Source organism: Megascapheus bottae, chromosome 28, assembly GCF_031878675.1.
Source record: "Megascapheus bottae isolate mThoBot1 chromosome 28, mThoBot2.hap1, whole genome shotgun sequence".
Taxonomy (NCBI): Eukaryota; Metazoa; Chordata; class Mammalia; order Rodentia; family Geomyidae; genus Megascapheus; species Megascapheus bottae.
The window spans coordinates 5,003,405-5,027,016 of NC_143536.1; the positions used below are offsets into that span (position 1 = coordinate 5,003,405).

Sequence of the window (23,612 nt, forward strand, 5' to 3'; positions counted from 1 at the left end):
GACTGGTACCCCCAGAGACTCACAGCCCCAAACCTGGGGAGCCGGGGACCTGTGGCTTCAGGAGCCACAGACTTGTGGCTCTGAACACTTATGGTGAAGTCCTGGAGAAGCTATCACTGGGTCTGTGTAGAGGCATAACACCAGGGGAACACAATGGGGAGTCTCCCAGCAGAGTCCACAAGCTCAACAGCCTGCTTATATGGGCTTTAGCAGTGAGAAACAGGTCTGTGCTCAGGAGGGAGAGAGGGCAGCTGGCCGCATTTCACTCTGGCTGGAGGTGCTTACCTGGGGGTGGCTTAGCAGCAGGAGCAGTGTTTTGGGGTCCAGTCTGCAGCTGGCCAGTGAAGGCAAGGCCAGGGAGAAGGAAGGAGCCTGGCGAGGCCAGGAGTAACCAGTGCTTGTCCAACGCCATCCCCCTCCCCCCAGGCATGTGGGGGGAGTGATCTCACCCTCCCCAGGGCTGGGAGGCCTGCAGGAATGTTTGCAGGTAGAATTGACTCCACCCTGCTGATGGGCTCCCAGGCCTTCCCTGAACTTTGCCCCTGCTCCACCCAGTTTGGAAAGGGTATAGTTCCAAGCGGCAGCATTCTCAGGAAATGCTTGGAACCCAGTACATCCTGACCCAAGTAGCAAGGATGGGTTGCCTGGAGTTTCCTGTTTCTGTTTCTTTCAGTGGAAGTTAAAGCTGCCTAGAGTATATGAAGCCTCAACCCTGGAAAGAACCAGATTTTTCCAGTTGTTTCCTGCGTCTTCTAGGGACCCCTGGTCACGCTCTTCTGCAGTGATTATAGTTTTGTGAGGCAGGGTCTGCCTGCATAGCCCAGCCTTGGATTTTCCATCCTACCGCCTCACTCTCCACTTCCTGCTAAGACACTGGCTTCCCTGTTTCTCTCTGCACAGCCTCCATCACTGCCCCTCGCCGTCCTTGCCTGTCGAGGTTCAATGTGGTCTGTCCTTTCTCCTTAGTTCCATAAGTCAGGGAAAGAGCGCATTTGTTTTTAGAACTTGGTGGTGGTGGTGGTGTGTGTGTGTTTGTGCCAGTTCTGGAACTTGAATTCAGGGCCTCCAGTCTCCATTTGTTTTTCATTGAAAAAAAGAGAACTTGGGGAGGGGGGAAGGGAAGGAGGAGGAGGAGGAGAGAGAGAGAGAGAGAGAGAGAGAGAGAGAGAGAGAGAGAGAGAGAACAGTAAGACATGTAAACAGCTGCATGTAGTGGTAAGTAGGTAGTTTGAGATGTTCTTTATCCGTTCTGATGGTCTGACTTGTGGGGCTTGAACTCAGGGCCTGGGCGCCATCCCTGAGCTCTTCTGCTCAAGGTTGGCGCTCTACCACTTGAGCCACAGTACCGCTTCCACTTTTCTGTGGTTCCTTGGAGATCAGAGTCTTACAGGGAGTTTGCTGCCCCGAGCTGGCTTTGAATCTCCATCTCAGGAGATCTCAGCCTCCTGAGTCCCTCGGGTGACGTGCGGGACATAAGCTGCAATTGCTAATTTAAAAATGCACAAGGGATTGCAAAACACTTGATTTTTTTTTTAAGTAGTTGTCAGAGGTTAGAGTGCCATCAGTCAGCTTATGAAAACACGGGTCATGATCCACGCCGCCCCTTCCACCATCCCCCCACCTTCGTCCCCTCCCGTCTTAGCCTCAAGTTCCACAGTCCAAATGCAGCCCTTATACTCCACGTACAATGTGAGGAAGCTCAATGGACTGTAAGAACTACAATGACCAAGATGGAACACCCCTCCCCCCAAGACCCCCCCTCCCCCCCCCGCCGACTTCAGAAGCACTGTCTTGGAGTCACAGGCCACGGAAAGGCCAGACTGGTGGCTGGAGGCAGGAGGCAGTTGGTGGCAGCTGAGTCAGGCCCAGTGGAGGTGTAAATGAAGGGCTCTTCATGAGGGGAAGGCGCCACCCTTCTCAGGAAACGAAACTGAGAACCGGACTCCGCCCAGCCTAGACAGCTGGAGAGAGACGAGGCAGCAGGTGCCCAGAGCTGCTCTGCCAACCCCTCCCCAGCTCAGCTGAGGACAGAAATGGACCTCAAACACACCAGGGCCAAGGACCTAGACAGATTCATCGAGATACATCTCCTGCCAAACACAGAGTTCCGAGAGCAGATCAAAACGGCTGTCAACATTATCTGTGACTTCCTGAAGGAAAAGTGTTTCCAGAAATCCGCCTCCCCGGTGCGGGTATCCAAGGTGGTGAAGGTAAGCTTCTACCTGACTGGGGCAGGGGCATGATTTCCAAAGAATCCTGGCACCAGTGGCTCTCGACTGTCATCCTAGCTCTTCAGGAGACTGAGTTCTGAGGACCACAGTTTGAAGCCAGCCATACCTTGAACTCAGACCCTACTATTGCAAATATAAACAAAAGCAGGGCCTGGGAGCGTAGCCTAGTGGTAGAGTGCTCACCTTGCATGCACAAAGCCCTGGGTTCGATTCCTTGGTATACCACATACACAGAAAAAGCTGGAAGTGGCGCTGTGGCTTAAGTGGCAGAGAGACAATCTTGAGCAAAATGTGTCTGAGGCCTGGTACTCAGTGTCCAGGCCTTGATTTCAAGGCCCAGGACTAGCCAACAAGCAAACAAAAAATGCATATATGTGTGTGTGTGTGTGTGTGTGTGTGTGTGTGTGTGTGTATACATATATATACGTAAACATTGTGTATACAATATATGTGTATATATACATGTATATACATATATATTGTATACACACACACACACACACACACACACACACACACACTCACAAAAGGAAATAAAGGACCACAGATTAAAGAATGGAGACTGGTACCCTGAGTCTGGTATGGTTCTCAGCTACCTATCTAGCTGCTAGGTTGAGTGATGGAATAAAGGTGTTTTCCCATCTGTCAAGTGGAAGCTCATCCTTACAGCACGGGACACATAGCCTCACTGGGAACCCTGGAAAAATAAACTTTACGTGTTCTTGGATGACCCTGAAGCTGGAAACTCCAGGCCTCTGCTCGCCTAGGCAGGCACTCTCCCAGTCAAGCCACGCCTCCCGTCCCTTTAGTTCCTTGGTTATGTTCAAGGTGGGTTTCGTCCCCCTACTTATGCTGCTTCGTGTCCTTGTCACGGCACCCAGCCACGGTACTCCCGTGGTCTCAGGATGAGAGGCACACGGCCACAGAGCCCAGCCACCAGGTGACATGGGGTCTCACAGACATCTCCTATGCCTGGGCTGGCCTCAAACCACAATCCCCACCTAAACTCCACACACAGGCTGGAGCCGCCGTGCCCAGCCCGAGGAGGTCCGCGGTGGCGCTGAGCGTTTTCTTCAGGGAGGCTCTTCTCACCAAGTGTCAGCGCCTCACTTCACTGCTCCTCCGTCTGCGTTCCAGGGTGGGTCCTCAGGCAAAGGCACGTCGATCCGGGGCCGATCGGACGCTGACCTGGTGGTCTTCCTCACGAGACTCAGCAGTTTTGAGGATCAGCTGACGCGCAGGGGAGAATTCATCAAGGAAATTCGGAAACAGCTGGAAGCGTGTCAAAGAGAGAGATGGCTCGGTGTAGAGTTTGAGTTCCAGAATTCACGCTGGGCCAACCCCAGAGTGCTCAGCTTTGTGCTGCGCTCCTCTGAGCTTCGGGAGCAGGTCGAGTTTGATGTCCTGCCAGCTTACGACACCCTGGGTAAGCACCCAGACCCCAAAGGCTGAGTCTCCCTCCTCAGCCGCGCCACCGCCCTCCTCCCTCTTCTGCCTCTGAAGGGAACTTCCCACAACTCGAGAGTGCCACCCGAGCACTCTCAGGAAGGATGGGGATTTTTTCTTTAACTTTCTCTCTACGCTTATGGTCATAATTCCCTCATGTGATGGGCAGTAGGTAGACACTTGGTAGAGCCTGGAGTCAGACATTTCTTATAGAACATCCACACAGTTCACTAGTTCTGTTGAGGGCACGGCGCGTGGGCTTTATCTTTCTAACGGTGGAGGCCAAACACTGGTGACGCCCGCCTGTACGACTAGCTACTCAGAGGCTAAGATCTGAGGATCACAGTTCAACACCAACCCGGGAAGAAAAGTGTGTTGAGACTAATGAACCAGCCAAAAGGCAGATGTGGCTCAAGTGCTAGAGCTCCAGCTTTGCATGAAAAAGCCAAGCAAGAGTGTGAGGCAGGCAGCAGGGAGGGAGAGAGGGAGGAAGGAGAAAGAGGAAGCAAGGATTAAGGAAGGAAAGGAGAAAGAGAATAAGGAAGGAAGGAAGGAAAGAAGAGAGGAAGGAAGGAAATAAAATAAAATGAGACAGCTTTACCTAGTCTTAAAGAAAATGAGAGGGAGGGCCAGACGCGTGGCCTAGTGGTAGAGTGCTTGCCTAGCATGCGTGAAGTCCTGGGTTCAATTCATTAGTGCCACATACACAAAAAAGACTGAAGTGTCACTGTGGCTCAAGTGGTAGAACACTGGCCTTGAGCAAAAGAAACCCAGGGACAGTGCCCCAGCCCTGAGTTCAAGTTCCAGGACTGGAAAAAAAAATGAGAGATTGAGACAGCCAAGCTGCTTTCCGGCTTGCGATCCTCCTTTTTGCCTCCTGAGTGCTGAGATTGCAGGTGTGAACAACCGCCCCCATCCATGTCCCTTACAATGAGCATCAGCTGCATCTTTTTTTTTTTTTTACAAGTTGTTTATTTATTTATTTATTTATTTATTTATTTGCTTGCCAGTCCTGGGCTTGAGCTCAGGGCCTGAGCACTGTCCTTGGACTTTCTCAAGGCTAGAGCTCTCCCACTTGAGCCTCAGCACCACTTCCAGCTTTTTTCTATGTATGTGGTACCAAGGAATTGAACCCGGGTCTTCATGCATGCTAGGCAAGCACTTTAACCACTAGGCCAAACTCCCGGCCCTTTTTTTTTTTTTTTTTTTTGCCAGTCCTGGGCTTGAGCTCAGGGCCTGAGCACTGTCCTTGGATCTGCTCAAGGCTAGAGCTCTACCACTTGAGCCTCAGCCCCACTTCCGGCTTTTTTTCTATGTATGTGGTACCGAGGAATCGAACCCAGGTCTTCATGCATGCTAGGCAATCAGCTGCATCTTTTTCCCCAGTGAGCCTCTCTGACCTAACACTGGGCCCTGGGTGTGTTCAGGGATATTTGGACAGCGTGTACAACTCAGAATCTCTGTCTTCATGCCAGGAGAGGTGGTCATAACCCCACTAACTGTGGCATAGAGTTACTGTAAATATTGACTAATGCCGCTCTGGCACCGATAGTACATCTTCAAACACCTTAGTCCCCCAATCATTCCTGAAAGCCCCCCAAACCTAAGTGGACCCACAAGCCAGTTTAGGTGATTTTGAGGGGAAGAATGCCACCTTTTGGTCAAGGAGCAAACTGCTGCTGTTCTGCCCCTCCCGTGGATATCGACTCTCATTCGTTCATGTTGTTTTTGACCAAATGTGATCAAATAAATAATACTAGAGAATTTTAAACATTCCAAATTCCAGGAAGACATCACACAGTTCCGTTGGTGTGGAAAAGCTCCAGTCGGCCAGTCCCACCATAGGTAAATTGTGGTACAGCTGGCTGAACATGGTCTTTTGCCTTGATTTTTTAAAACCACGTCTCCCCAAAAGATCTTCTAAGTTGGGAGCTCTGGTGGGTACAGGGCTTTCACGGTCACCAAAGATAAGAAGTCAGGTGTTGATGGCTCAGGCCTGCAATCCTAGCCACTCAGGAGACTGAGCTCTAAGGATAAAACTCCAAGTCATCCTGGCAGGAAAGTCTGTGAGACTCTTATCTCCAGTCAGCCACCAGAAGGCCAAGTGGTTCAGTCCTTTGAATGAAAAAGCTAAGGGAGAAGCCGGGAGGCACAGTGGCTCACCCCTGAACTGCTAGCTACTCAGGAGGCTAAGATCTGAGGATCCAAGATCAAAGCCAGGCCGGGCATAAAAGGACCTGAGAGTTATCTCTAATTAATCTCTAGAAACCGGGAAGTGGGGCTTGGCTCAAGGGTAGGGTGGTAACCTTGAGCTGAAGAGCCTGGGTCCGCGCCCAGGCTGAGTTCAAGCCCCATGACCCACAAAAAAAAAATCTAAGGGAGAATACCTAAGCCCTGAGTTCAAGCTCCATGACTCTCCCTCTCCCCCTTACTCTCTCTCACGCTTTCATTTGCTGTCTTGCTGTCTCTGTCTCTGCCTCTCTCCCTCTCTCTCTCTCTCCCTCTCTCTCTCTCTCTCTCTCTCTCTCTCTCTCTCTCTCTCTCTCACACACACACACACACACACACACACACACACACACACACGTGCAGCAAAAGGCAGGCACACCATGTAACAACCCTGCTACTGGGAAGATAGAGACACAGGAAGATCACTAGTTCAAGACTAGCCTGAGAAAAAATTAGCAAGACTTGTTCTTCAAAAAGGAAAAAAAAGGAGTAAAAGGCCTGGCCAGAGCGGCAGTATATTTGCCTAGCTGTGCCAAGCTCTGGTTCAATCACCACTACTGGAAGATAGCTACCTATATAGTACAGAAAACTCTACACTGGTATTATACGATCAAGTTGTTACCCGTCTGTGCGGCTGGCTGTGCTCTCGCCGGGTGACATGTCACCAGGGCTTGGCTATTGTCTTCCCGGGCCACCATCACTGTGCAAATTGTGACCCACCACAAAATGATAGATGAAAGATCCTTTGCTGTGATTTTTTTCTCTTCCCACGGGGACTACCGGTCCCTGAGTCTGACACACCCCCAAGGACTAACCCTCTTCATGTTGGGGTCCAACCCGAACAGGTCATGTCACCAAAAACTACAAACCCAGCAGCCAAGTGTACATCAGACTCATCCAGGAGTGCGTAGCCCTGAATAAAGAGGGCGAGTTCTCCACCTGCTTCACCGAGCTGCAGAGGGACTTCCTGAAGCAGCGCCCAGCCAAGGTGAAGAGCCTTATCCGCCTCGTCAAGTGCTGGTACCAGCTGGTGAGTCTTCCCCCGGCACCACGGAGGCAGAGCAGGAGGAAGAGCAGGGGAGGGAGAAGAACAGGCAAGGAAAAGTACACGGAAGGAGGCCAGGGGCTGGTGGCTCACGCCTGTCATCCTAGAGACTCAGGAGGCAGAGATCTGAGCACCACAGTTAGAAGCCAGACTGGGAAGGAAAGCCTGGGACATGCTCGTCTCCAAGGATCACCAAAAAAGCCAGCAGTGGAGCTGTGGCTCAAGTGGTAGAGTGCCAACCTTTGGGTCAAAAAGCTAAGGTAGGGTACCTGGGCTCCAAGTTCAAGCCCTACTACTGACACACACACACACACACACACACACACACACACACACACAAAAGCAAAGAAGAATTCAGAGGAGAAGAGAAAGAGGAGGAAGGAAGGTGGAGGGGGTGGTAGGTGGGGAAAGATTGTGTAAGAGGGAAAAATAAATGAGACAAACTTTATTGTCCTATTTCCTCAAATCCTCCTTCCAATTAACTAAGTTTCTCTTTAGTCATGTCTAATGTTGAGTTGTTAATGACAAATCTCGTTTTTATCCGAGGATTTCCGCTCTGTTCTTAAATTTCAAACCCGTCATATTCCTTTGTACCACTTTCATTCCCTTTGCTCTCAAATTCCCCTCCCCTTCCCTTGAGCCAGACAATTCCCCCTGACGTTTGCCTCCGCATTCAATATTTGATGTTTTGTAGATTTTAGTTTTGTTTTGTTTTGCCAGTCTTGGAGCTTGAACTCAGGGCCTGAGCACTGTCCTTGGACTTTCTCACGGCTAGAGCTCTACCATTTGAGCCTCAGCACCACTTCTGGCTTTTTTCTATGTATGTGGTGCAAGGAATGGAACCTGGGTCTTTGTGCGTGCTAGGCAAGCACTCTACCACTAGGCCATGCTCCAGGCCTGTAGATTTCATTTGGTGACTTCTTTTGCCCTGCTGGCTGTCCCCATGGTGGCCTGCTCTCTGCGGGCCCAGTTGTCAGTGTGCTGATTGTTTATTTGAAAACTTACTTGGGAAATAAAAGCTGTGAGACTCTCAAGCTACCTTTTCCAGAGTAAGGCAATGGCAGAGGTAGGATTCAAACCCACGCCAGCAAGTACCCAGAGCCCATGCTCCCACCGGCACCCAACACACTTATTTTGCTAAAAGGCTGGATAGCATGTTAGACTTCCTGGGCTCCATGACCATTTCTGGATATATTTATACATCCAGATAGGAATGAATGATAGGGTATGCTGATAACACTTTAGTTACAAAAAAGAAAAGACAGTAGGCTGCATTCCACTTATGCAAGAAACGGACTTCGTAAACGCTGAATAACCCTGTTGTTGTTGGGTTTTGGTTTTGGTTTTGGTTTTCTGGCTACCTTTCCTCTTCTTAGTGCAAGAAAGAACTGGGGAAATCACTGCCACCACAATATGCCCTGGAGCTTCTGACCGTCTACGCGTGGGAATATGGCAATGGAAGCACTGATTTTGACACAGCCCAAGGGTTCAGGACCGTCTTAGAACTGGTCCTGGACCACTCGAGTCTCTGCATCATCTGGGACAAGTACTACGACTTGCAGGATCCCTTTATTTCTCAGTATGTGGCCAGCCAGCTCAGCAAATGCAGGTGCCTATCTCCTCTACCTCAGCCCACCAATCCGCCTCCCCACCTCCTGTCCCCCAAGGGAGGCACCTGAGTGCAGCTGGGGCCGTGTGCAAATGGAGTCACAGGTCCACCTTCCTCCCCACGCCAGATCAGAGCCACAGCCTGTCTCCAGCCAGATTCCCAACATGAGAAACTGAGTTCCTAAAGCTTGTCCAAACCCAAACAAAACAAGTAAGACAGCTAGAGCTGAAACAGCAGCAATTCTTAACAATAACAATCATCGCCAATGACAATAATAATAATAATAATAATAATAATAAATTGTCCCTAGAAAATAAGTTTGTGGTAAGACCAACAGGTACAAATACAAAGCAAAATTAGGCCCTGGGCCAGGTGCCAGTAGCTTACGCCTGTCTTCCTTGCTACTCAGAAGGCTGAGAGCTGAGGATCACAGTTAGAAGCCTGTTGAGAGATGCTTGTCTTCAATTAAACAACAAGCCAGAAGTGGGAAAGTCCAATCTTTTTTGGGGGGTGGGGAGGGGAAGTCATGAGACTTGAACTTGGGTTCTGGGGACTCTCCCTGAGCTCTTCAGCTCCAGGCTACCGCCCTGCCCCTTGAGCCATGGCCCCACTTCCCGTGGTTAATTGGAGATAACAGTTTCACATTCTTTAGTTCTTTAGTGCCCGGGCTGGCTTTGAACCTTGATCCTCAGATCTCAGCCTCCTGAGTAACTAGGATTACAGGCGTGAGCCACCTCGCCCTGCTAGAACTCCAATCTTGATTTAAAAACCTAAGCAAAAGCCAGAGGCCCTGAGTTCAAGTCCCAGTCACCAGCCTCAGCAGATTCACCATCTCTAAGAAAGGGAAATGGAGGCCTTTAGTACCCAGGCCTGGCAGGCCACGGTAAGGCGCACCCATGCACTGGCCGCCCGCTGTGGGGGCAAGGCCTGGGGTACCTCAAGGGGCCCCCCACCCTGCCTGCCTGAGCACCGCCCAGCGCCTCCGTGGCACTCTCTCCTCCTTGCTCCCCAGGCCTGTGATTCTGGACCCCGCTGACCCCACAGGAAATGTGGGTGAAGCAAAGGGCTGGTGTCAGCTGGCGGGGATGGCGAGATGCTGGCTGAACTTCCCATGTGTGAAGAAATCCGATGGGACCCCAGTGAGCTCCTGGGATGTGCCGGTGAGAACCCTGCTTCCTCCCTGCTGTCCCTGCCCTGCCCTCTTGCGCATGGCCTCATGTGCCAATGGAATGAGCACTGGGAAAGCTCACTCAGACTCTAGCTGCCTTTGGGCCCCAATCTGAGAGTTCCTAGCACCACTCCTCCCCCCCTCCGCCCCCGCATCCATCTGTCATCTTCTAAGAGTGACAATATTAGCACCATTCTCTACTAGCACAGCCAGGTGCCTGGTGGCTCACACCTACAATTCTGGCTACTCAGGAGGCTGAGATCTGAGGATTGAGGTTCAAAGCCAGCACAGGCAAGAAAAGTCCACACACCAATGATCTCCAATGAACCAGCAAAAAAAAAGCCAAGAGTGGAGATGTGGCTCAAATGGTAAAGCACCAGCCTTGAGCAGAGAAGCCAAGCAAGAGTGCAAGGGTCTTGAGTTCAAATTCCAGTGCCAGTGCACACGCAAAAATGTCTGCTCCCATGAGCTGCCTCAGCTTCTAGGTGAGGTAGACGGAGCCAGAGAGAGGAAGGTCAGCACACCCTGAGGCCTGGCTATCCTGTCCTGTCCCTGCCTGCCCTGTGACAAGTAGAGGTGACCTGGGCCTGGTCACCCAGGTCAGGACGGGCCTGAGAGCTGGCAGGGTGCGGGCCTGGGGTGGATGTGAGCACTGTGGAAAAACAAACAGGCTGGGGCAGGAGGGAGGGTAGAGATGCCCAGATGACCTCAGAGCGGCTGACTGGGGCTTTCCCCTTCCCTGAGCCCCTTGGGGCTCTGGGGCACCAGCTTCCAGCTGGGGAGAGGGGCTTCCTGCAGTGACTCAGTTTCTCATTGCAGAGGGTGAGTCCCGAGGCCTCTCACTTGCAGGAGAAGAAGGACACCTGGGCTTGTGCCCTCCTGTGAGCCCAGCCTGCTACCCTGCCTCTCCTTCCCATGTCGTCTGCAGCAAATAAAAACCACAGCAGACATCACGTTGTTTCTTGTCTATGTGCCTGTGCCTGTGCCTGTGCCTGTGCGTGTGTGTGTCTGTGTGTGTGTCTGTGTCTGTGTGTGTCTGTGTGTGTGTGTGTGTCTGTGTGTGTGTGTGTGTCTATGTCTGTGTGTGTCTGTGTGTGTGTGCGTCTGTGTGTGTCTGTCTGTGTGTGTGTGTGTCTGTGTGTGTGTGTGTGTCTGTGTGTGTGTCTGTGTGTGTGTGTCTGTGTGTGTGTGTCTGTGTGTGTGTGTGTCTGTGTGTGTGTGTCTGTGTGTGTGTGTCTATGTCTGTGTGTGCGTCTGTGTGTGTGTGTGCGTCTGTGTGTGTGTGTGTCTGTGTGTGTGTGCGTCTGTGTGTGTGTGTCTGTCTGTGTGTGTGTGTGTCTGTGTGTGTGTGTGTGTGTGTGTCTGTGTGTGTGTCTGTGTGTGTGTGTCTGTGTGTGTGTGTGTGTCTGTGTGTGTGTGTGTGTGTGTGTGTGTGTGTGTGCGCGCGCGTGCGCGATTCATCTGGATTTTTCTGCCTGGGTTGTCTTTGAACCTGGATCCTCAGATCTCAGCCTCCTAGGCTTACAGACTAACCGTCTTGGCCTTGGCAGGGCCCCCACCCCACCCCACTGCACCCCACACCCAGGGGGTTGCTGTAAATGAATAACTTCCAAGCAAAGTTGACAGCTGCCAGCCCACCTTGAGTTTCGTTTCTCAACTTGGAGAGCAGAAGTTTCCTTTCTGTCCCTCCTGACTCAGGCACTTAGGTCCTGTTTACTGCTCTGTGGAGTTGGGGAGCAGGGTGAGGGGAGAGTTCACCCCACGTCCTGTGGGGCCTGGGTTCGCCAGAGGGCAGCAGGAAGCCCCTGTCCTGCTGTGTGTCCCGGGGCCAACCCGCCCCTCTCTGGTCTCTTTCTTCGCCCTCCCTGGGGCTGAGCTGCTTGGGTCTTGGGAATGGAATGGGAAGAACCCTGCTCCCCTGAAACCCTCCCCGTTCACACACGGGAAGGGGAGGCCTGGGAGGAAAGCTGCCCCTGGGTGCTGCTGAGACTGCAGCAGCTGGAGTGGAGTTTCGGTTTCCTTACTGGCGGGTTGGGAAATCCCACTGCAGGGGCGGGGCCAGGCCGGGTAGTGTAGCCCCACTTCAATTCCCTGTCCTGCCTGCAGAAGCCATGGGGAACAGGGAGTCCCAGGTGTGTGAGATGGCCCCCGAGGAGCTAGAGGGGTTCATCCAGCGCAGCCTGAGGCCCCAGGACAATTGCCTGCTGGTTATCCGCCAGGTCCTGGGCAGGATCTCTGACATCCTGCTGGAGCAGGACAAGGCTCCTCTGGTTCAGAGCATCACACAGGTGAGGCCAGGCTGGGGCTGGCTCTAGGCACAGAATGGGGTGGGGGGTTCTTAAATCAGCTTGGGTGCCTCCCATACTTGGGTAGTGGTAGACATGGCCCAGTGTCCACCTTAGCCAGGCTGTGTGGCTCTGGTCAGGCAGTTCAATCTCTCTGTGCCTCCATTTTTCGGTCTGTAGAATGGAGTCAGTCACTCGGTGCAGGACTTCTGCCCCTCTTGATGGCAGGACTGGTTGATATGAATGACACGGGGAAGTACACCCTGGGCACAACACAGAAAGTAGGTTTTTTGTTTGTTTGTTTTTTGTCGGTCATGGGACTTGAACTCTGGGCCTAGGAACTGTCCCTATCTCTTCAACTCGAGGCTAGTGCTCTACATTGAGCCACAGCTCCACTTCCGATTTCTGGTAGTTAATTGGAGATAAGTCTCACAGCCCCATGCGGTGTCTCATGCCTATAATCCTAGCTACTCCAGAGGCTGTGATCTGAGAATCAGGGTTCAAAGCCAGCCCGGGCACAAAAGGACCTGAGACTCTTATCTCCAATTAACCTCTAGAAAAGGAGAAGTAGGGCTTGGCTCAAGAGTAGGGTGGTAGCCTTGAGCTGAAGAGCTCAGGGACAGCACCCAGCCATATTCAAACCCCATGACTCAAAAAAAAAAAAAAAAGTCTCACAGACTTTCCTGCCTGGACTGGCTTTGAACCTCAACCCTCAGGTCTCATCCTCCTGAGTAGGATTTCAGGTTGAGCCACTGGCACCTGGCACCTGGCTGCATACTAAGGTTTTAAGGTGTGCTTAGATTAAAAAAAATGAAAATCGGGGGCTGGGAGTTTGGTCTGGTGGTAGAGGGCTTGCCTAGAATGCACGAAGACCCACGTTTGATTTCTCAGTACCACATACATAGAAAAAGCTGGAAGTGGTGCTGTGGCTCAAGTGGTAGAATGCTAACCTTGAGGAAAGCCAAAGGACAGTGCTCAGGCCCTGAGTTCAAGCCCCAGGACCAGCAAAAAAAATAAAATAAAATAAAATTGGGGGGCTGGGAGCGTAGCCTGGTGGTAGAGTGCTTGTCTAGCATACACAAAGCCCTGGATACAATCCCTCTGTACCACATATACAGAAAAAAACCAGAAGTGGAGCTGTTGCTCAAGTGATAGCGTGCTAGCCCCAGGACTGCCCAAAACAAAAAATGAAAATGAAAATCTGCTGTAAAGTTTGTTTTGTAATTTCAATGGAAAAATGGCAAAAAAACATTTTTTGTGTGCTGTATGATGGAACCACATGGTCAGTGCTAGAAAAATAGGCAATACCAAACTGAATACAAGGTAAAACCTAAGATTTAGCCAACAACAAGCAGAATTTAACAGAATCTCCGTGCCTAGATGAACATTGGTAACAAGAACAGAAAACCTTTAAAACAATGTTGGCAAAGCTTGGAGGAAGAGTGAGGGTCACATGAAATCCGACCGTGTGGCCTTGATCTCTTCCTAGGTGGGTGTCAAACCCTAAAGCCAGCCTTGTCCTGGGTTAAGCTATATACATGACAACACGCACTACTGGGTCCACTTGGTTGTGTGGTTCCTTGGGCTTACACGCTCATCAGATGCATGTTGGTGTACAAAATCATCCATCATTTTCATTGCTGCACATCACTGCATATGACTGGCCCACATGCTGTCTTATTGTGGATGGCTGTCTCTGAGCCTCAGTCTGGGGCTGAGTGTCACCTCAAGTGTTTGCTGGACAACGGTTGCTGGCCATTCCATTCTAGGATGACAGTGACATTTTTGGCTTATGTTTAAGTTGAGAAATACGTAAAGTCCAGAATCTCACACCTGCCACTGCGTTGCCTTCAGGGTGGCCCCTACGGCCGGGAAACCAGCCTGAGAGGCAAATCTGCGGGCACCCTCATCCTCTTCCTCGACCACTGGGAACACTTCCGGGATCAGAAAGAAGGTCAACAGGAAGTCCTCAAGCTCATTGAACAACGGCTGAAGGAGTGCCAACTCCAGGTGGGACTGACTGACCAGGTGGACATTCTGAGGACCCCCAGCGCTGCTCTCCTCATCCGTGTGACAGTGCACATTCCAAGGGGCTTCTTCTCCAGTGAGCCTGACCCCACACAGACGGTGTCGTTCCAGGTTGTGCCAGCCTTCAACCCTCTGGGTGAGCGCTCTGGGGGTGGAGAGGAAGGGGGCGGACAGAGGCTGGGTCCCCCAGTCTGAGAGAGGGAGAGAGAGAGCTGGCACAGGGGTGCCCTGTCCTAGGCTTACTTTTGTCTTAAGAGAAATGTTCTAGATGAATCTGAAGCAGAGATTTTTTTTTTGGTATGTGGCTAGATAGTGGACGGATGGTGGATGGATAAATTATGGATAGATGGATGAGGAGTGAGTAATGGATGATGGGTAAGTGATGGATGGATGGATGGATAGATGGCAGATAAATGGATGGTGGGTGAATGGGTGGTAGGTGGATGCTGGAGGTGGATGTAGATAGATGAATGGTGGATGAATGGACGGTGAGTGGGTGGATGGGTGAATTGTGGATAGATGAATGGTAGATGATGATAGATGGGGTTGGGTAGATGGATGGATGTGTACAGATGAATGATGCATGATAGATGGCAGATGACTAATGGATGGGCGTTACATGATGGGTGATGAATGGGTAATGGATGATGGATTGAGGGATGGGTGGATGATCGGATAAGTGAATGGATGGATAAACTGTGGTTGGGTGGATGGATGGGTGACGGGTGATGAGTGATGGATGAGAGATGGGTGATGGATGATGGGTAAAGGGTGATGGAGGTGGATGATGGGCGATGGCTGATGGGTAAAGGGTGATGGATGACAGATGGGTGATGGATGATGGGTAAAGGGTGATGGAGGTGGATGATGGGTGATGGATGATGGGTAAAGGGTGATGATGACAGATGGCTGATGGATGATGGGTAAAGGGTGGTGGATGACAGATGGGCGATGGATGATGGGTAAAGGGTGATGGATGACAGATGGGCGATGGATGATGGGTAAAGGGGGATGGATGACAGATGGGCGATGGATGATGGGTAAAGGGGGATGGATGACAGATGGGCGATGGATGATGGGTAAAGGGGGATGGATGACAGATGGGCGATGGATGATGGGTAAAGGGGGATGGATGACAGATGGGCGATGGATGATGGGTAAAGGGGGATGGATGACAGATGGGCGATGGATGATGGGTAAAGGGTGATGGATGACAGATGGGCGATGGATGATGGGTAAAGGGGGATGGATGACAGATGGGCGATGGATGATGGGTAAAGGGGGATGGATGACAGATGGGCGATGGATGATGGGTAAAGGGGGATGGATGACAGATGGGCGATGGATGATGGGTAAAGGGTGATGGATGACAGATGGGCGATGGATGATGGGTAAAGGGTGATGGTTGACAGATGGGTGATGGATGATGGGTAAAGGGTGCTGATGACAGATGGGTGAGGGATGATGGGTAAAGGGTGATGATGATGGGTAATGGCTGATGGATGATGGGTAAAGGGTTATGATGACAGATGGGCGATGTATGATGGGTAAAGGGTGATGATGACAGATGGGCGATGGATGATGGGTAAAGGGGGATGGATGACAGATGGGCGATGGATGATGGGTAAAGGGGGATGGATGACAGATGGGCGATGGATGATGGGTAAAGGGTGATGGATGACAGATGGCTGATGGATGATGGGTAAAGGGTGATGGATAACAGATGGGTGATGGATGATGGGTAAAGGGTGATGATGACAGATGGGTGATGGATGATGGGTAAAGGGTGATGATGACAGATGGGTGATGGATGATGGGTAAAGGGTGATGGATAACAGATGGGTGATGGATGATGGGTAAAGGGTGATGGATAACAGATGGGTGATGGATGATGGGTAAAGGGTGATGATGACAGATGGGTGATGGATGATGGGTAAAGGGTGATGGAGGTGGATGATGGGTGATGGCTGATGGGTAAAGGGTGATGGAGGTGGATGATGGGTGATGGGTAGATGGAAGGTACATGGAAGGATGAGTGCTTAGACAAGACTCAGTACAGTTAGAACTTAGCCTCAAACCCAGATACACCTATAATCCACACCTCATAAACGGCAGAATGGACGTCTAGCATGCTGGGGACAGGAGGAGACAACCACATCCAACGCCCCGTGGCCAACTACAGGCAGAATCAGTCAAAGCCTGGGGTGTTTTCAGCCTCTAATCAGGGTGACAGCCAATACTCCCAGCTTCGAGAGATTTTTGGTCAACTGGAAGAGCAATGGCTGAGACCTGATCAGCATTGGGAACAAACCAGTCTGGGAGGTGGGGAGCTCCGAGGTCTTCTCCTGCTTCCACCAGCATAAGACCCGATTAGAAATGGGTTCCAGGCTGGGGCTCAGGTAAAGGCTGGGGCCTGTGGCTGGAGGGCAGCCAGGGCACTCTCTGCTGGACAGGTCTGGTCACGCGAGACGGTGCCTACAGACCTGCAGTTCTCAGATGCTGCCACCAGAGGGAAGTAGAGCTGCACAGTCCAAATTAGGATTTGTAGAAATAAAGCTTGAGAAAAAGGTCTAGGGGATTCCTAACCAATCGGAGAGGCCCTAACCGTACCTGATATACAGTGAACGCTTAATAGGCGATATCTGGATGAAAATTATTACAGGGAAGGTAGAAAGTTTTTCATCTTGGGGTCGGGAGTTTGGCCTAGTGGTAGAGTGCTTGCCTAGCATGCACGAAGACCTGGGTTCAATTCCTCAGTACCAATACATAGAAAGAAAAAAAAAGCCAGAAGTGGTGCTGTGGCTCAAGTGGTAGAGCTTAGCCTTGAGAAAGCCCAACGATTGTGAGCAGGCCCTAAGCCCAAGTCCAGGACTGGCAAAAAAAAAAAAAAAAGTTTTTCATCTCAACCTCCCAGCAAGCCATGTGCCCAGGACTGGACCTGTAGAATCAGCCATCTTCTTTGTTGAGTGGGGAAGAAAAGAAGTCCTGGTTCTTGCCCCTCAATGTCACACTGTGGGCTCCATTTCAGGATTTATTATATGTGATCTAGAAGCTTCCTCTCTTCCAGGCATGCCAATGGTGCCCACACCATGCCAGGTATGGTACAGTAGCACACACCTGTAATCCCAGCACTCAGGAGGCCAAGATTGGAGGATAAAGCATTCAAGGCCAGCCTTGGGCTGCATATGGAGACCCTGGCTCCAAACAAACAACAACAAAAAGCAAAAAGCAGTTCCTTTTCTCACTCATGGATCTGTCCTTGCCCTTCTGATTCCTCAACTGGGTTCACTCACCGTGGGTCAGCATTGCGTCCTCTTTGCCACAGCCAGCCTGCCCATCACCTTCCCAGCCACCAGTCCCTAGAAAAGCCCGGGGTCCCTCAGCCGCATGCCGAGGCCGGCTGGCAGAGACGAGGGTTGTGTTTCTGTTTTATAACAGACATGAAAGACAACCCGAGCCCCTGGACCTACCGAGATCTCAAGAGATCCATGGATGAGATGGGCGCCAGGCCTGGTGAGTTCTCCGTCTGCTTCACCAGGCTCCAGAAGAAGTTTTTTGACAAGTTCCCCAGAAAACTGAAGGATTTGATCCTTGTCATCAAGTACTGGTACCGACAGGTAATTTCCACACGGGGCAAGCCTCCGGCCATGTTTCTGTAGCTCATCTATGGTCTCCAAAGCTCAGTGGCCTCACCCCACAGACTGCACCCCATCAGTGAGTGACCCCCAACCTGAGTTTCCATTCCCTTTCATCCCTAGACGTGTATACCTACAGCATGGCTTCCTTTTTGATTCAATGCATGAACCACAATGGCCTTTGTCCCTTTCCATGGCTGTGTAGCATTCTCTTGTGTGACCAGACATAGACGGACTGTTAGGAATTAGGTTGCTGGGAGCCCGTCCTTCACGGAGCTTGTGAGCTTGAATACAGGTGTCTGTGTGTATAAACCAAATAGTTTCTTCAAAACCAAGCTCTAATCACGTCCTGTGAGCAAGATGTACATCCCCTACTCGGAGAACTTCAAGGACTGTCCCCTATTCTTGCCGACACTTGAGTGTCTGGTGGACAGAGGGACTTACAGGCATTTGGCTTCTTGACTTCCGACACCTGACGTAAGTGAGTCTCTAAAGCAGCCACTACCCTGCTTCCCCCCACCCCTCCTCAGTGCCAGGAGAAGCAGGGAATCCCCCCCGAGAGCCTGGTGGCCTTCTCCCTGGAGCTGCTGACGGCCTACGCCTGGGAGCAGGGCTGCGGCCGCTGTGACTTCGACCTGGCCACAGGCCTGAGGACGGTGCTGCAGCTGCTGCAGCATCCGGAGCAGCTGTGCGTGTACTGGACGCTGCACTACGGCTTCGAGGACGAGACCGTGAGGAACATGCTCCTGCACCAGATCAAGTCCACAAGGTTCCCGCATGTCCACGGCCTGCCTGTCCACAGACCCTGCCTGACCCGCGTCTGCCCTGACCCTTCCCCCACCCGCCCACGGCCCCCACGGTCCCAAAGGCCTTGTCGTTGTTGCTCGTGCGGGTCCCGGGGCTGGGGCCCTTCTGCCTGCCGTCCGGTTGATGGAGAGGCCGCCTCTGCGCCGGCTCCTCGGCCTCCCCAGAAGCCGGGATGGCAGGCGCCAGCCTCAGCGCCCTCCCCGCTGACTTTAGTCTAATGGAATTCTTAGGCCGGTGATCCTGGATCCCACCGATCCGACTAGTAACGTGAGCCGGAACCACGCCCCGTGGCCACAGCTGAAAACAGACGCCCTCCTCTGGCTGCGCTCGCCCGCCCTGACCCAGGCGCTCCCCGCGCCCAGCTGGGACGTGCTGGTAAAGGGCCTGGGCGGTGGGCGGGGCTTCTGTTGTGGGCGGGGCTTCCGCGGATGGGCAGGGATTCTGTTGTGGGCGGGGCTTCTGCGACGGGAGGGCTGTGGGCGGGGCTTCCACTGCGGCGGGGCTGAGGGGCGGGGCCTCCGCCACCCTCGCTGTCCTGCCCGAGGAGCCCCGCGTGCAAATCCCCTGCGGCTGCTGTGACAAAGCTCCCCACCCACCATCCAGGTGGCTTAGAACCAAATGGAAAGCCAGATGTTTGCTGTGAGCTGCCTGGCTCACATCTGGCACACCTGCTACTCGGGAGGCTGAAGGACCCCGGTTCAAAACCAGCCCAGGGAAGGAAAGTCCATGAGGTTCTTATCTCCTGTTAACCAGCTAAAAAGCTGGAAGTGGCGCTGCGGCTCGAGCGGTGGAACACTAGGCTCGAATGGAAAAGCTCGGGGCAGCACCCAGGCCCGGCGTGCACGCGCACGCACACACACACACCATCTTGGGGGCACCTCCCTCCCGACCCCCCATGCCTGTCCCTGCCGGTTCATCCCCTTCCCAGCTCTAACCTTCCTGCCCGCCTTGGCCACAGGCCCCTGACGGTGGCTCCCACCATTCTCTGCCCCCCAGCCGGCCCCTCTATTCGTCACCCCTGGCCACCTGCTGGACAAGTTCATCAAGGACTTCCTGCAGCCCAACCAGCAGTTCCTGGAGCAGCTGGGCCGCGCTGTGGACGCCATCTGTACCTTCCTGAGGGAGAACTGCTTCCAACACTCGGCCACCAAGGTCCAGAAGGTGGTGAAGGTCAGTGCTGGCTGCTTAGGGGTCACCAGAAGGCTCCACGGTGCCCTGGAGGTGGAGCTGGGGCACAGGCCCGGTCAGGGGCTGGTGGTGGATGGCACAGCACCCATCACCCTCTGTCTATGCATCCTGGGCTGCAGCCCTGCCTCTCAGTCTGCACCCCTGCCGCCCCTCTGGGTCTCCTCTGAGTGTCATCTGCTCTTCTAAAGACAACCCAATCAGAATGGCCTCGGTGTCCAGCAAGAGGAAGGCAGGGAGGGAGGGAGAGAGGGAGGGACAGAGGGACAAACGGCGTCAGCACCAGTGACTCACAACTGTAATGCTAGCTACACAAGAGGCTGAGATCCGAGGATCACAGTTCAAAACCAACCCAGACAAGCAAGTCTTTGAGACTCTTCTCTCCAGTGAATCTCCAAAAAGCCAGATGTGGCCCTGTGGCTCAAGTGATAGACCAGCCTTGAGTACAAAGGCTCAGGGACAGCGCCCAGGCCCTGAGTTCAAGCCCCAGGACTGGCACAAAAATAAATAAATAAATAAATAAAGGCAATGCTCTGCTTGTGAGGACAGACGTGTGGGGTGGTGGCATGCATTTGCCTCGAGTGGTGCAGCCTGGGACCCCTCGCTGCCCCTTTGATCCTCAGGGTGGCTCGACAGCCAAGGGCACAGCGCTGAGGACGGGCTCCGACGCCGACCTGGTGTTGTTCGTGGACTCCCTGGCCAGTTTCACCACCCAGAAGGCCCAGCGTGGCCAGGTGGTCCGGGAGGTAAAGCAGCAGCTGGCCGCCTGGGCGCCGAAGCAGGACCTGGAGGTGATACTGGAGATGTCCTCAGGCAGCGGCCCTCGGGTGCTCAGCTTCTCACTCAAGTCCAAGTCTCATAACGAGTGCGTGGACTTCGACGTGCTGCCTGCCTTCAACGCACTGGGTGAGACCCCAGAGCCTGGCTCTGACAGACGAAGGTTCTGGAAGCGGGTGTGAACAGAGGAGGAGTGGCAGTGTGCATGCATGTGCATGCACACGTGCACATACACACACACACACACACACACACACACAAAATGTGTTCTTTGCTGCACAGATGGACACGGAATAGCAATCTCCCCTCCCCCCTGCAGGTCAGCTGAGAATGGGGTCCGCGCCGAGCCCCCAGGTCTACGAGGACCTCCTCAGCCTGTACGCCTCCACGGACATGCCGGGCGGGGAATTCTCCACCTGTTTCACGGAGCTACAGCGAAACTTCATTGAAATCCGGCCCACCAAACTGAAGGACCTGATCCGCCTGGTGAAGCACTGGTTCCGGCAGGTGAGTCCCCCGCAGGGCCACCCTCGGGCCCCTCTGCCTGGCCAAAGGCATCTGAGCTCCCCCCTCCCCTCAGTGTAAACGGAAAATGAAGCCCAAGGCGTCGCTGCCCCCCAAATACGCCCTGGAGCTGCTCACCGTGTACGCCTGGGAGCAGGGCTGCGGCACGGACAGCTTTGACACCGCCCAGGGCTTCCGCACCGTGCTGGAGCTGGTGACCAAATACCACGAGCTGTGCATCTACTGGACGGTCAACTACAACTTAGACAACAACGAGATGAGGGCATTCCTGCTCTCCCAGATCCAGAAAACCAGGTGCCTCCCCTCTCCCGAGCCTTTTCCTTCCACTGCATCACAGCCACAGCCCCTCTTCTGAAGGGCTGGGATACAGGCCTGTGCCACAAACCCCCTCCCCACTGATCAGGTTTTATTTACCTTTTCAGACCTTCCAGAGTAAGAAGGAGGCTGAGACCGGGCACTCAGCACCACCAGCGGGAGACAAAACAGAAAGCAGAGGGAAAGGGACGAGAGCAAAGAGTAGAAAGGGTAGAAAAATGGCGGCTGCTGGTGCTGGGGTCAGGAGGCTGAGATCTGAGAGTCGTGGTTCAAAACCAACGTGGGCAGGAAAGTCTGTGAGACTCTCATCTCTAGAAAAACAGCAAAAAAAGCCAGAAATGGAGCTGTGGCTCAAGGGGCAGAGCACAAACGCTCAGGGACAGCAGCGGGGCCCTGAGTTCAAACTCCAGAACTGGCACAAAAAGACAAAGAAAGGAAAAGATCATCAATGAAGACATAAAAGGACAAAAGGAAAGAAGGAAGGAAAAAGGAATTGGGGGTGGGGGTTAGGGAAGGGAAATGTCAGCCTGCAGGCTATGCCATGTTTCTAAAGGCCCCCCTGTTTGAGAAGCTGGGGCGGGGAGATGGTTCCATCGTCTTGTGTTAGTCTGTGGCTTTAAGGACAGCCTTCCACCTATTTCTGACAAACAGAACTAAATTCTGTGTATTTTGGCATATCCAAAGCACCGTAAGCTGTCACCACACCGTAGGTTTCAGTAATGACAATAGAAAGCACCCCACGTTTTGAAATTCCCTGCATGGAAAGGGATCTCCTCACGCCTCCCATCTCCTCACCTAGGCCTGTAATCCTGGACCCTGCTGACCCCACGGGTGATGTGGGCGGAGGTGACCGCTGGTGCTGGCATCTGCTGGCCAGGGAGGCGAGGCAGTGGTTCTCCTCTCCCTGCTTCCTCAATGGCGCTGGCTACCCCGTGCAGCCCTGGAAAGTTTCCGTGAAAAGGATCTGAAGAGGACCTGCAGCATCCTGCCCAGGAGCGCCCCCTGCAGAACCAACCTGGAGGAACAGACAACGACAGCCCCGGGACCAGGACTCCTCCCTGGCTGTCCCCAGACGACATCCCCGGCCTTGTCCCTGTTGGCACTTGGGACCAGGTAGCTCTGTTGAAGGGCTGCGTTCTATACTGTACCCCATACGCCAGGAGTGCACCCCCACCCCAGCCCCCAGTCAAGAGCCACACTCTCAGTAAGTACAACGAAACAAAACAAAAACGTAGTCTTAGCAGGGCATCAGTAGCTCACACCTGTAATCCTAACCAAACCACCATGAGGCTGACATCCCGTTCACAGCCAACCCAGACAAGACAAAGCCATGAGACTTTTCTCTCCGGTTCACCACCACTAAAGAAAAATCAAGGGTCCGGGAGTTTGGCCTAGTGGTAGAGTGCTTGCCTAGCATGCACGAAGACCCGGGTTCCATTCCTCAGTACCAGGTACATAGAAAAAGTCAGAAGTGGCGCTGTGGCTCAAGTGGCAGAGCTCTAGCCTTGAGAAAGCCCAAGGACAGTGGTCAGGCCTTGAGTTCAAGCCCCAGATTGGCCAAAAAAAGTGGAATTGTGGCTCAAGTGATAGAGCACCAGCCTTGAGCAGGAAGGCCAAGGGACAGCACCCAGGCTCTGAGTCCAAACCCTAGCATTGGCACCAAGAAAACCAAAAGTGTTCTTCATCTGTGCCTTTGTAGACAGTGCAGCCACAGGGAAGCTGTGGAGCTCTGCCCACATCCTGTGCCCCAGAACTGCTGCCAGTACTCAGGAGGCCCTGAGCGGGCAGTGCTGGCCCCCAATAAGCAGGCTGGACAGTGAAGCTTGGAGAGCCTTCCTCCCCTATCCCCTGCACTTATTGGCCACCCATCTCTTTCCCCAGGTGCAGGGGGAGGGGGGCCCTGTCACATCCTCCGCCACGGGGCCAGTCCTGATGTAGAGGTTTGAGCGTCACCAGCCATACTCCCTCAACTGCACTCATCTGAACGCCCAGCATGCTCCCTTCTGCCATTCTGAGAGTAGGCTGAGACCATGGCAGACCTATGCCCTCAAGATGGGGACTGGACATGGCAGAAAACCAGGAGCAGGGAGGTAGTCGCCCTGACTTCTGTGGGGGGCGGGGGGCAGGACGGGGCCAGAGGCTGCATTCCGTCCTTCCTCCAAAGAATGAGACTGCAGTAAGCACCCTGGAGAAGGAGACGTGGAGAGCTTCCTGAGGGGACATGTCCCTAAACGTCCCAAGTGCTATCACCCTCTGGGGACAGCTGCCTGTGTGTCCTCCATAACACTAAGCCTCTTGGTCTGGCTCATCATTTATACCTTTATAAT

At 53.0% G+C, this 23,612-nt stretch overlaps 2 protein-coding genes across 2 annotated transcripts; both read left to right on the plus strand.

The window, feature by feature from the left end:
- Positions 1-2,007: 2,007 nt before the first annotated feature.
- Positions 2,008-10,681, plus strand: LOC150045038 (2'-5'-oligoadenylate synthase 1-like). Its single transcript, XM_090320132.1, has 6 exons — positions 2,008-2,210; positions 3,369-3,657; positions 6,752-6,936; positions 8,328-8,560; positions 9,573-9,720; positions 10,548-10,681. Exons 1-6 carry the CDS (start codon positions 2,034-2,036, stop codon positions 10,611-10,613), a joined length of 1,098 nt encoding a protein of 365 aa, XP_090176258.1. The 5' UTR covers positions 2,008-2,033; the 3' UTR covers positions 10,614-10,681.
- Positions 10,682-11,839: 1,158 nt separating this feature from the next.
- On the plus strand, positions 11,840-23,061 carry LOC150045039 (2'-5'-oligoadenylate synthase 2-like). The gene is made up of 10 exons (XM_090320133.1): positions 11,840-12,016; positions 13,868-14,177; positions 17,480-17,658; positions 18,207-18,445; positions 18,714-18,858; positions 19,480-19,653; positions 20,292-20,574; positions 20,765-20,952; positions 21,026-21,264; positions 22,085-23,061. Exons 1-10 carry the CDS (start codon positions 11,840-11,842, stop codon positions 22,251-22,253), a joined length of 2,103 nt encoding a protein of 700 aa, XP_090176259.1. The 3' UTR covers positions 22,254-23,061.
- The last annotated feature ends 551 nt before the right edge of the window (positions 23,062-23,612 follow it).

Coding starts and splice junctions, on each gene's coding strand:
- LOC150045039 (XM_090320133.1), top strand. CDS start 11,840: ATGGGGAACAGGGAGTCCCAGGTGTGTGAGATGGCCCCCGAGGAGCTA. Junction 17,659..18,206: donor TCAAGTACTGGTACCGACAG/GTAATTTCCACA, acceptor ACCCCTCCTCAG/TGCCAGGAGAAGCAGGGAAT. Junction 18,446..18,713: donor CACCAGATCAAGTCCACAAG/GTTCCCGCATGT, acceptor TGGAATTCTTAG/GCCGGTGATCCTGGATCCCA.
- LOC150045038 (XM_090320132.1), top strand. CDS start 2,034: ATGGACCTCAAACACACCAGGGCCAAGGACCTAGACAGATTCATCGAG. Junction 8,561..9,572: donor AGCCAGCTCAGCAAATGCAG/GTGCCTATCTCC, acceptor CTTGCTCCCCAG/GCCTGTGATTCTGGACCCCG. Junction 9,721..10,547: donor TGAGCTCCTGGGATGTGCCG/GTGAGAACCCTG, acceptor TTCTCATTGCAG/AGGGTGAGTCCCGAGGCCTC.